This window comes from Esox lucius, chromosome 10 (assembly GCF_011004845.1).
Source record: "Esox lucius isolate fEsoLuc1 chromosome 10, fEsoLuc1.pri, whole genome shotgun sequence".
Lineage (NCBI taxonomy): Eukaryota > Metazoa > Chordata > Actinopteri > Esociformes > Esocidae > Esox > Esox lucius.
In genome coordinates this window covers 6,808,432-6,820,749 of record NC_047578.1, presented here as the reverse complement: position 1 = coordinate 6,820,749, position 12,318 = coordinate 6,808,432, and the positions used below count along the sequence as shown (strand labels likewise).

At 44.2% G+C, this 12,318-nt stretch overlaps 1 protein-coding gene across 5 annotated transcripts in view; it reads left to right on the top strand.

Annotated features, from left to right (window-relative positions):
* Positions 1–11,823, top strand: part of csmd3b (CUB and Sushi multiple domains 3b) — a 418,091-nt gene extending 406,268 nt beyond the window's left edge. For all 5 annotated transcript variants that reach the window (XM_034294760.1, XM_034294758.1, XM_034294759.1 and 2 more), the window contains 7 exons: positions 2,453–2,632; positions 3,584–3,649; positions 5,059–5,217; positions 7,203–7,315; positions 8,736–8,823; positions 8,956–9,091; positions 9,295–11,823. In XM_034294760.1, the coding sequence (XP_034150651.1) occupies positions 2,453–2,632; positions 3,584–3,649; positions 5,059–5,217; positions 7,203–7,315; positions 8,736–8,823; positions 8,956–9,091; positions 9,295–9,454 (902 nt within the window). In that variant the 3' untranslated portion in view covers positions 9,455–11,823. The remainder of the gene's footprint in view (positions 1–2,452; positions 2,633–3,583; positions 3,650–5,058; positions 5,218–7,202; positions 7,316–8,735; positions 8,824–8,955; positions 9,092–9,294) is intronic.
* The last annotated feature ends 495 nt before the right edge of the window (positions 11,824–12,318 follow it).

Below are 12,318 nucleotides of genomic sequence, written 5' to 3'. Positions count from 1 at the left end.
ACAGCTGCTCTCCCTCACTTCACACCTGACCACACACACTTCAGTGGCACATCCCACCTTGGCCAAGCACCCACACCCTCCACCCCACGTATGTAGGTTTCTGACTACAAAAACTAAGATGGGGCAGTTGCCCTGTACCCTCGTTGGAAAAACTGTTTTGGAGCTCAAGTGTTTAGGGTAACAGTTGCTATTGAGGTTAGGATTGGAGAACATGGATTATTTTGTTTTCTGGTTAACAGAAAGCTAGAAATACAAAACTGTGTGTGTGTGTGTGTGTGTGTGTGTGTGTGTGTGTGTGTGTGTGTGTGTGTGTGTGTGAGTGCGTGTGCATGCAATAGCAGTAGTAGTTGTAGTGGTAGCACTAGTAGTTGTAGTAATAGCAGTAGTAGTTGTAGTAATAGCACTAGTAGTTGCAGTAATAGCACTAGTTGTTGTAGTAATAGAAGTAGTAGTTGTAGTAATAGCAGAAGTAGTTGTAGTAATAGCAGAAGTAGTTGTAGTAATAGCAATAGCAGCTGTAGTAATAGTAACAGCATCAGTCATAATGGTAGTACTATTAGTAGTAGTAGAATTTGTAACATTAAAAGTAGAGGTAGTAGTAAAAGTGGTAGTAATAGTAGTTGCAGTATTAGTAGTAATTGTAGCGTTAGTAGTAGCAAAAAAAGTGGAGTGTAATAAATATCCTATAAGTCTGTAGCTTATGTGACCCTTATAAGGCTATGCAAACATATTCACAAGATCTATTAGATGGTATCTTAACTCTGTGATTTAAAGGTAGGCGTAAAGCAAGCAACCAACATGATTCGTTGCCAGAAAGGCGGCTGGAGTGGGACCATAAAACAAATGGATTCACAAGACAAAGCACGGAGAAAGCGATGCCCATAGACTGGTCTGTAGAGGGGGGAGAGCAGAACAGGACATAACATGAGTGAAGGACAAGAGGGATAAACTGTTAAACTGAGCCCTTTTACAATGATCTGTGAGATACACCACTGCAGTACCACAGAGTTGTTTACTAATACATTTGTGGGAATCTTCCAGCAGGGTATCAGGTCTACAGGATGCAATCGCAATATCTCCTCTGCTTCACAGAGGTGACAGAATCAGATTGCCAGAATTCCTATGAATACATTTCCAGCCAAATGAAAGAAGTATATGGTGGTGGGAGCTCGGTCTTCCTCCACCATGGGAAGAAGGATCTCTACCAAACCATTTTGTTATGTGGATGACTTGGAGAACTCTGACAGATGGCTCCCAATCTCAGCGAACTGACTGCAGCTAATAACTTGAACTATTTTTGGAATTAGCTTGTGTTCTGGCTATTGTTTGATTGTCTGTTAGTGAAGAAATGGCATCACGCAGCCTCACACAAATGTCGCTGATCTAGAACAATATCTTCAGGATTACTGGTATGGTGTAATATGATATTTAGAAACATGGTGGTTTTGATATCAGAATTTCATAGAGAACTAACACAACTATAATATAATTCTTCTTTGTTTAACAGTCTAACACAAAAGAGTCACAAAAACACACGCGCCCATTAACCATGAATGTAAACCTAACCCCATCTCCCAAACCTGACCCTATAACCTAAATCAACACACACCCACCTGACCTCTTGTTTTGTGAGGTGGTTAGTCATTGTGCTTTATTTGAGCATACATTTTATTAACTTTGATGGGATACTACCGAGTACACACAAACCAACCACACAAACGCACACACGAACACGCGCAAATAAATATAAAACACCCAAAAGATAAAAGAGCATTGTTTGGCTAGTTCAGGCACTTCTCCCTCCACAAACCCAATCTCAGACCCTTTTGATCAAAGATGGAGGATAGGGGCCTGGTGGTGTAGCTGAGTGACTGTGCATCCTCATGCTGTCTGATCTTTCATGGCTTTGGGGAGGGGGGGGGTGATTGACGGGTAACGGTGTTAACACACACACACACACACACTCTCAGCCAGCTGCCGTATCTCATCAGTGTCTGTGTGACTCTGGGATGCTCATCTTAACTCCGGGCCATCTCTGTTGACTCTGTACGATCCGGGCGTCCGGCCCTGAGGAAGTCATCGCCTCTGTGCGGTGCGGTGGCAGTAGGTGTCTGGAAAGTGGAATTTGGGTTTTTGGTTCCGGGGGCTCTCTGGAGAATCAGTGAATCGGTTGAGTCCACACGAATCCAGTTCAGGAGGAGTTTCGTGGAAGTCAGACAGCAGCCAGCGACTTCAAAACAATATCAAAGGGAGAAGGAATAATTAACTGGAGCTTTGTTGGAGGCCCAGTGTGTGGACGGATTCAAGGTGAGAAGAGCCGTAACAGATATCTTGCTTCCCTTACATCTTCCCTAATCTCTGTCACCCTCATTCTCCCCTCGCCCGTTCTTCCTTCCTCCCTCTTGGTCACCCCCACCCCCCCCCCCACACCTATCTCATCCTCACCAACCAGCCCACTCGTGTAAGCAGCCAGAAAGCCCGGCCAACGTGGATGTGGTGGGGATGGACCTGCCAGGGTTTGGCTACACCCTTCTGTACTCCTGCCAGGCCGGCTTCTTCCTGTCCGGGGGCTCGGAACACCGCGTCTGCAAGTCCGATGGTACCTGGACTGGGAAGATGCCTATCTGTCGAGGTAAGTACAGGATGACATGGCCATTGTGTGTGTGTGTGTGTGTGGGTGAATGCGTGCGAAGCAGAGCATATGCAGAAATGGGACAGAGGCTCTTTGTGCCGTGGGTTGTGACAGAAGCCATAATAGTATGGAACACACACACACACACTCCTGGGCACCTCTGTCTTGCAAAGCTGCGGACATCAGGCAGTGGAGTACATCCACAGATGGACAGATGGGAGAAGCGTGGAGTACTGTGGACGGGTTCGTACTGTACCGGGCCAGCCTGCTGCCAAACGCCGCCTGCAGCAACATATTGTGTTGGTCCAGCTTCCGTCGCCACGCCTCCTCAGAGGCTGCTGTACGTGTCCACAATGGCACACTTCCTTTGTCATGTAGTGCACTAGAAGGGAAATAGGGCACCAATGGGGACATAGGATCTGTCACCCTACTGCCTCACAATAGCAATGTCTAGATCTTTTTTTTCTTCTTTATCTTTTTCTTTATCGTGTCAAGAGACCACGGCTCCTTTTTCTTTCTTTTCCAGAAAAGTTGAAAAGGAAGGTTTTGAGTGAGGAACAGAAGGGTTAAAATTAAGAGATCACTGCAAATTTAACACTTGTGATCCTCACTCAAAACCTTCCTTTTCAACTTTTTTGGAAAGGAATGAAAAAGGTGCAGTGGTCCCTTCATTTTTTCCCGGAGCTGTATATATTTATTTTTTTGTTAGCTTTTATCAGTGTGTCGCGGGTGTCACGAGAGGAGAGCTCACAAGTGGCTTTGCTATTGCCACCCTACAGACCTCCAAAATAGGAAGTGGATCACCTAATTCCTGCTCCCAGTGTTAAAGTTGCATTATTTCTGGTAATGTGGTGAAGCACATCGGTATGTGACGTGAAGTCCCACGTGTGGAGCTTAATGTGAAATCATGTGACTAATGTTGTTTTTGTTTCTCTCCTGGTGTTGTCGTAGCCGGGTCTAAACTCTCAGAGAAGCCCGTCAAACCTGTAACAGGGACGCCCAGTCCCAAGCTGAGTGGTGAGTGCCAGGCTGAGGACTCAGGACACACACACGTCGTTACAGTAGCATGCACGCACACGGACACACACTCTCTCTCTATACCCACACACACACACCATTTCAGGAGCATCATCCGTGTTCTGATCTCATCACCATAGACCGCTCTGAAGGTACTAATCTGGTTCTGTGCTTTTCAGTGTGTGGGCCCTGGATCCCTAGTGGTCCCTTGGGTTACTGTAGGTCGTCAGATCAATTAGATTTCTTTAAAGAGTGAAATTGTGTGTGCTATGGTGTCATTATGAGCAAATATACATTTTGGTCATCCCCAGAACAGTTCCCAGAACTGAAAGGTTGCAAAGCGCATTTCTAGTTCTGCAGTGTTTAGCTAGTAGCAGGTCACCTCCAGAATGAACAAGTTTGATTTGGCTTCAACGGGGCCTTTGTTAGTGTCACCTCAGAAGGACTGGTGTCTTTAATGCATTCTGGAGAGTCCCTCCTGAGGGACAGAGTTTGATCGTAAAAGGTCCAGGCAGCACAGCCTGTCAGCTCTTCTCTGTCTCTCTCCCTCTATCTTCCTCTCTCCCTCCCCCTCTCTCTCCCTCCATCCATCTCTCTCCTTTCTCCCATCTCACTCCCTCCGTCTCTCTCCCTCCTCCTGCCCCCCCCCCTCCATCTCTCCCTCCCTCTCTCTTCCTTTCCCCATCTCTCCCTCTTTTTCGGTCTCCCTGTCTTTCCATCTCATTCTCACAGTCTCTCTCCCTCTTCCTCTCTTTCTTCTTGTGTCAGAGAGTAGTTAGTGAGTTGGCCAACTATCCCAAAGTTTAAACTGACCTTCATAACAGAAGATGTTTAACATTTAAGGTTTGCAAACTTGAAAAGGGGTACATGTTTTAAGAGCTTGGAGGTGATGTAGTTTGCGGGTGAAAGCACTGGAGCCCTGTGACTGTTATGGATAATGGAAACAGTATTATTATTATTATTACTATTTGATTCATTATGATCAGTGTGATTACAGAAGGTTATCCATCACCACAGAACCACACTGCAAAGCCACTGCATTGATCGCTGGTGTTAGGTGTTGGCCTGATCTTCATATCGTTTAGGGGTTTGAGATGCACCAATGCGTCCAGAGACTTGATATCTGGTTGGGATTGAAGAAAAGTTTATTTGCTGCTGAAATGCAAGGTTGCACTACAGCTCTTGTATATGATTTTCTTGGCTGCAGCATGACTCATCCAAGGTCCTCTTTTTCTCCAAATACATTTTCAACTATATTTTGGAAAGGATAGATCGATGAATATGCCAGGAGACAGAGACGGGAAAGATACAGGCCGGGATTCGATCCCAGACAGGCGGAGAGGTGTGTGTACTTGCGCATGCTCGACACAGGCCCACTAACAATCCATATCTTCTCTGATCTGTTTCAGTTCCTGATGACGTGTTTGCGCCTAACTATATCTGGAAGGGTTCATACAACTACAAAGGAAGAAAACAACCAATGAATCTGAGTATCACAAGCTTCAATGTCACCAGTGGGAGGGTGAATGTCACACTGACCAACAGCAACATGGAACTGCTGCTTTCAGGTGCGCCTTCTGCCTTCCTCGGAACATAGAGGAGACACTTGGGAGCCAACCAGCTGCTCCTCAAACACCTATGCACAAACAAAGATTAACACAAACGGAGAACAGCACAAACCAACATTGAGACAAACAGAGATTCGCACACATATATATTTGCACAAACAGAGATTTACACAAACAGAGATTAGCACAAACAAACATTAACACAAACAGAGATAAACACACATATATATTTGCACAAAGATTTACACAAACAGAGATTAGCACAAACAAACATTAACACAAACAGAGATAAACACACATTGACATTAGCACAAACAAAGATTTACACAGAGATTAGCACACACAGATATTAGCTCAAACAAAGATTTACACAGAGATTAGCATACACAGATATTAGCACAAACAGAGATTTACACAGAGATATTAGCACAAACAGAAATTAACACAAACAGAGATTAGCACACATAGACATATGCAGAAACAGAGATTAGCACACAGATATTAGCACAAACAGAGATGAGCACAAACAAAAATGAACACAGGCATTAGCATCCATAGATATTAGAACAGACAGAGACGAACACAAACAGAGACCAACACTAAGACCAACAAAAACGGAGACCAACACAAACAGAGATTGTCACCAACAGAGATGAACAGATTCACATGCGAATGCATAGATGAGCTCACACCACACACACACACACTTTTCCCAGCCCCACCTGAGAAAGCAACATTTCCACTTGAACAGAGTCAATAGCTTGCATTTCAGACACACTTGTCTCCCTCTCTCTCAATATGCAAATGACGACACATGAGTGTCTCTAAACAATACTGACATGGTTTGAGTGGTAGGACCTCAATGTCAGACGGTACCCATTTAGGACCCCATCTACTTAGAGAGAATTTCAATTATGTTATTTATTTGTCTGTGTGGAGGGTATACGCTAACATTGAAATTGGCATTCATAGTCTGTCTGATCTGAGAACGGTTTTGTGGCGATGCGTTTGGATTTCGCAATGTGCAGTAATTTATTACTATAGCCTCCCGATGATTCATTTATATTCATTTTTGGGTTTGTTTTCAGCGTTGCCATTGCAAAATATAATGCTTATTCTGTCCCTGAACTTCATTCATGTAACCTAATGGACATATAATGTCCCTCCCACCCCGCGTTTCTCTTAAATTAATTATTAATCCGATCTGACAAATCCATGACGGATTTACCCTAATTATCTGGAGTCAAGTCCCCACCCCCCCCCCCCTTTCTCCTGCCTCCGTCGTTTCTCCTGGCTGCCTTCAGCCAAAGCTGACAGATGATTTACATCATCTAATGAATCTTCCCCATTCAAATTGGACTTTGAATTGCCCAGCCGTTGCCAATTATGACATGGAAAGGTGAATGAAGCTATTCATTCACTCACTCATTGAGGAGAAATGGTCGTGTCTAAGAGGTGTTGGAATTACAAAATAATCATCATCCTGGGGAGGGAGAGGGGGCCATATTGTGTTGGAATAGCAGGGGACTAATAGTTTATTTAACATTTAGAGAGCGGGGGGGGGGTTAATTGAATGTGGATTATTCATAGTACCGTATACATCCGCCAGTTTGGAGCGGCAGGCAGCACAGCCGGGTCCACTGATAGGCCACAATATGGTGCTCCTTTTCTCTGGCTTTAATTGGCTGTTAGAAACAGGAAGTGCAGTTGATGAGTGCTCTGGTACAGTACATCTCCCCTTGGATGAGGAAAATGGCTCTCTGAGAGCTCATATCACATGCATTCATTTTCCACACCGACAGCACGACAGACAGCACGACAGACAGCACGACAGACTGCACGACAGACAGACAGTACAGTCAGACGAGACCTCTTCTCGGTGGGGTCGTTATGTCTAATTGGATCCCCCTGAGGTACCCCCAGAAGTACCCACATTGTGACCTCAGGTGACCGCTCTTTATCTCCCTGCGTCGGCTCTGTTGCAGGTATCTACAAGAGCCAGGAGGCGCGGTTGATGCTGCACTTGTACAGCGTGAAGACGGCCAGCCACACCACACTGAGTCGGGTCAAAGAGGACCGCTGGTCCATGGATGGGTTTGTAAGTACGGTGATGTTCATTTGGCGTTGATGTTACCGTTCGTTAACACTTGCTTAGGCAGTTCCTCCGAGAAGGTCTTCGTCACACCTGACCTGTTCCACGCGATGTGGCATTAACGCCTGTCTTGGTGTTTCCAATCCAAACACGATATCCCATTACGGAGGGCAATTACATTTTTTTAATGAAGTAATTCAATATGAAAAGCTAAAAAATGTTGAGTCAATAAGTGTTCCACCTCTGTGTTATGGCCTAAATAAATTAATGCAATTGATTAGTTTGCATAGTGCAATAATAGTGGTTAATCATATTTTTTGACAACTGTACGGTACACATGCACTTATTTGTAGGATCCCTTTGTGGGGCGGTTTTCAGTGGCTCGCTACGAAGGCCTCCAACTGTCACAAAATGACACACAAAATATCCCTGTAAGCTGGGCGAGGTCATGAATTAGACTCTGATTGGTGCATCAATTCCCCCAGTCACTGCAAAGATCCAGGCATACTCGGGGGCAGGAGGGAGGAAGCCGCTCAGAAATGTCCCCCCTGGGGTAGTTGTTTGAGGAAGTTATCTAGCAGGTCCTGAGTGATGTGGTACAGCCGTTGCCATTGCAGCCAGGAGTTTACATCCTGGTGGAGTCGGACACGGTTCTCACTGGGCTTGCTGGATAGATCTCCACACCACCCGAGGAGATGGACATCAGGCCGGCCTGCCCTGAGCCCGTTTAAATCCCTGGACTGAACGCTGCAGAGCCACGGAGAGGGTTTGGGCCTAAATTGTCTTGATCATCTATGGCAAGGGCTGTTTAGCAATGATCATCACGGAGGGAATATGAGGTGCTGGAAAAGGCTCTAGTATTGCTACTGAAGGGGTTTGTGACTCGGGTGAATTATTGAGTGTTTTGTTTATTTTTTGGAATTCTTCCACTTTATGGAATATTGTTGACAAACGATCACATATCAAACGATCATGATTCCAGACTGACGAGCTGGAATCGTCAGTTATCGTCTCGATCTGCAACCCAGCCAGGTTTGAGCGGAGAAGGAGACAAGGAAAATTTAGAGAGTGCATTCCTTAGATCTACAAGGATTTACAGTGGAGCATGCACATATGTACATATGCTCTGTATTCTGTATGTACATATGCTCTGTATTCTGTATGTACATATGCTCTGTATTCTGTATGTACATATGCTCTGTATTCGGTATGTACATATGCTCTGTATTCTGTATGTACATATGCTCTGTATTCGGTATGTACATATGCTCTGTATTCGGTATGTACATATGCTCTGTATTCTGTATGTACACTGTAATGGCTGACTGAGTGACTGAGCTGACAGTCTGTGTTTACTGACTCAGTGAACTGGCAGACTGCCTGACCGCCTGACCGACCGACTGTCTGTCTGCCTGTATTCTCTCAGGTGTCTGCCGAACCTGACGGGGCCACCTATGTCTTTCAAGGCTTCATACAGGGTAAAGACTACGGCCAGTTCGGAGTGCAGAGGCTAGGTAAAACACCACCCTGTTCAGCGGGTTCCTGGATGACATCTGTTTTTCGTCGTGTTTCGTCCATTAATGAACGTTTGACAGAGGTCGCGTGGGAGAATGTTAATCCAGCCCCCTGGGTCTCCTCCATCACAGGTCTGAACATGTCGGAGAGTAATAACTCGACCAATCTGCCTCATGGGACGAACAGCAGCTCTGTGGCCATAGCGATCCTTGTGCCTTTTTTCGCCCTGATATTTGCAGGCTTCGGGTTTTATCTCTACAAACAGCGGTGAGTAAATACACGGCGTCCGCCAGGCCTCTGGCCATACCCAGGGGAAAGCCTGCCATGCTGGACCCACCCGGGTCTAATCATGTCTTTATCCTTTCACAGGACTACTCCCAAAACCCAGTGAATATTCTTAAATAGACTAAATCTTGATTTGAAATGTATTTTATTGTCTGTGTCTTAACCCTTCCTTTGTCCCCACACAGGACTACACCCAAAACCCAATACACTGGCTGCTCCGTCCATGAGAACAATAATGGCCAGGCGGCCTTCGAGAACCCCATGTACAACACCAACACCAAGTCTGTTGAGGGTAAAGCTGTCCGGTTTGACCCCAACCTGAACACTGTCTGCACAATGGTATAATGAAGTCCGCTTGGCGACTGCTAAAACGTCATTTTTTATTTTGTTTTAATTTTGTACCGAGGGGAAAAAGAAAAGAAAAATGCTTTCGCGAAACGAGCAGATTTCGTCGCGATCTAGACATGGCAATGTTGGCCATGTTGGAGACAGAGGAACAGGGAGAGGCTCCTCTGGTACTTAAAGCACACTCTTCAGGAACCTTGACTGGCCATGTTGTGTTGGGAAACGCACCTGCTGGGACACCAGACCAACATCAAGTTTTGGAAGACTGAACTGACCACTGAGAAACATAAAAACCCAAACCGTGACACGGACGGGGCGTGGCGTGGAGTTCTTCCGCTACCTTATTATATTGCACTCTGCGAGTGCTTCTTCTTCTTCATCACAGTGGATTGGGTCTTTTTTATCAAGTGAAAAGGATCTGTAAATCTTCTTGCAAATATACGAGGAGCATTCACCACCTATATTTTTGTGCTATATATTATCATGTGGGTGGGGCCAAAGGGAGAAAGATTATATGGAGAGTTTATAGAAAAGAGAAGAAAAAAGATATTTCAAAATATGCTGTTCACATCGACGAACACAAGTATTTTTTTGGTTAATTGCCTAGGGTTAAACCGTAACGTCTTCTCCTAAGCGTCACTCCCACATTTGTTTTGTTTTTCTCCACTGAGGCAATCAAAAACTGTTTAAAGTGCTGTTGTTATCTGTGAGGTGTGAATAGAAGGGTTTTCTGGAACATTCAACTCATTTTGGATCATACTTTCTTATTAGCTTTTCAGACATCTTCGTTCTGACCCAAATAACAAATGTCAGTATTGAGATCTTAAAGTCTGCAAAGCAAAATCTATTTTAGATTAGTGTCATTTAATTTGTACTAAATGTGGAATTGTTATAACTCTAAAGACAATATCAGTACTCCTTCTGGACATTTTGAAGACAAGGGGGACAACATCATGGAACAACATTGATCCAGTGCGGACCAAAGAGGGGAGCAGAACCTATCAACCTAGCGGGTCCACCGATCATCCTTACTGCATTCTTCCCCTCATCTGTCTGTAGCAGCAGGCTGATGGAAACTGCATTGAAATAATGTGCAAAGTGACCCCTTTTTTTCTCCCTGGTCAAACACCTCTGATGATGTAATTTGCACAACGGATACATTTTTCAACACAAGAGGAAATGAATTGCCCCCTGTACCAAATCAATGCCGGCCCGGTGACGCCCATTGGACCTGAATCAGTCCTGGTTGGTCTCTGTGACCACAGGCCTCCAGGTCTCCAAGCTGTGATTCATTACAGTGCCTTTATGATAAACTAGTACCCCTATAATGACCTCATCACACAGTGATATGGAAAGGGATCAATGGGCCCTGACAGTGACTTCAATGGCCCCATTCTCACCTGTATGATAGTCACCAATGGCAGATTAGATTAGTATGTCTGTAGACCGTATGATACTCACCAATGGCAGATTAGATCACAGTCTGTAGACCGTATGATACTCACCAATGGCAGATTAGATCACAGTCTGTAGACCGTATGATACTCACCAATGGCAGATTAGATCACAGTCTATCTGTAGACTGTTTGATTGTCACCAATTACAGATTAGATCACGGTCTGTCTGTAGACCGTATGATACTCACCAATGGCAGAGTAAACCACAGTCTATTTGTAGACTGTTTGATTGTCACCAATGGCAGACTAGATCAGTCTATTTGTAGACTGTTTGATTGTCACCAATGGCAGACTAGATCACAGTCTATCTGTAGACCGTAGACTTTATGATACTCTATACTGACAGTTATATCACCGTGCCAACCGCAAACCAATGATTTTGGTCTGTCCAGAACGTGTGTTTTCTTTTGTTTTATCTGGCATTTTTACTTGTCCGCACAACATTTCCATTGTGAATTTTTGTTGTATTGCACTTTTTTTATGTTACTATTTAGTTTTCAGTTTTTGTATGACTCAGTATCCAAGTGGCTCATTTTTACACAGTGCCTACCAAAAACCATGTGACCCAGATCAGCTGCTCGTTCCTCCCTCTCCTCTTCAACTATTCCTGTTCCTTCTCTTTCTAATCTTGCGGCCTCATTCTCCCCCTCTTTCACGTCACCAGACTTCATGTGTTGCAGAAAGTGTCTACACAATCTAGTGGCACACCACAACTCCTTTCCACTTTCCATCAGGTGCCATGTTTTTTAAACCTTTCAAACTATTTTCCCACTTAGCTTTTCCTATAAAAATGACTGCAATAAAGAACCCATACAATTCTAAGAATGGACTCTTTCAAATTGAAGCCGAAATACTATTTGCAGTACAGTACAGCTGTGTACTCCTATGTTAAATGCATTGAAAATATATTAAAAATAAGAAAAATATGATAAAAAAAGTTTTTTTTAAAGAAATATATTTTTATGAACAAATTATTTGTAAAATGTATGAATCTATTATGTACATTTTCAATGCAATGTAAGATTAAAAAAGGCTAATTGCTTTTGTAAAGTTTTGCCTCTTCATTCCAGATCTATTTTGTATATTTTGTATTCTCTAGTAAATAAATTTGTATAGACCATCAGGGAATTCTGGCTACAGTAGTCTTGGCATGGACTGGCTTCCAGAACAGATAGAGCACATGAACCAACACAATACATTATATCATACAATCTTGCTGCCCAGACTGAGTCAGAAATAGCCTTAAGCCACTGAAAAAACATTACAACTGTTGCACTAATTCCCCTGTCCAATGGAATCATTGTGTCTATGTTGGATGGACAGCCATGGCCTGTCATCGCTGGATTCATCGGAGGCTGTATGGGGGGAAAAAAGCCCTAGGAGTCCCTTCTGGGTGCCTATTGTGTT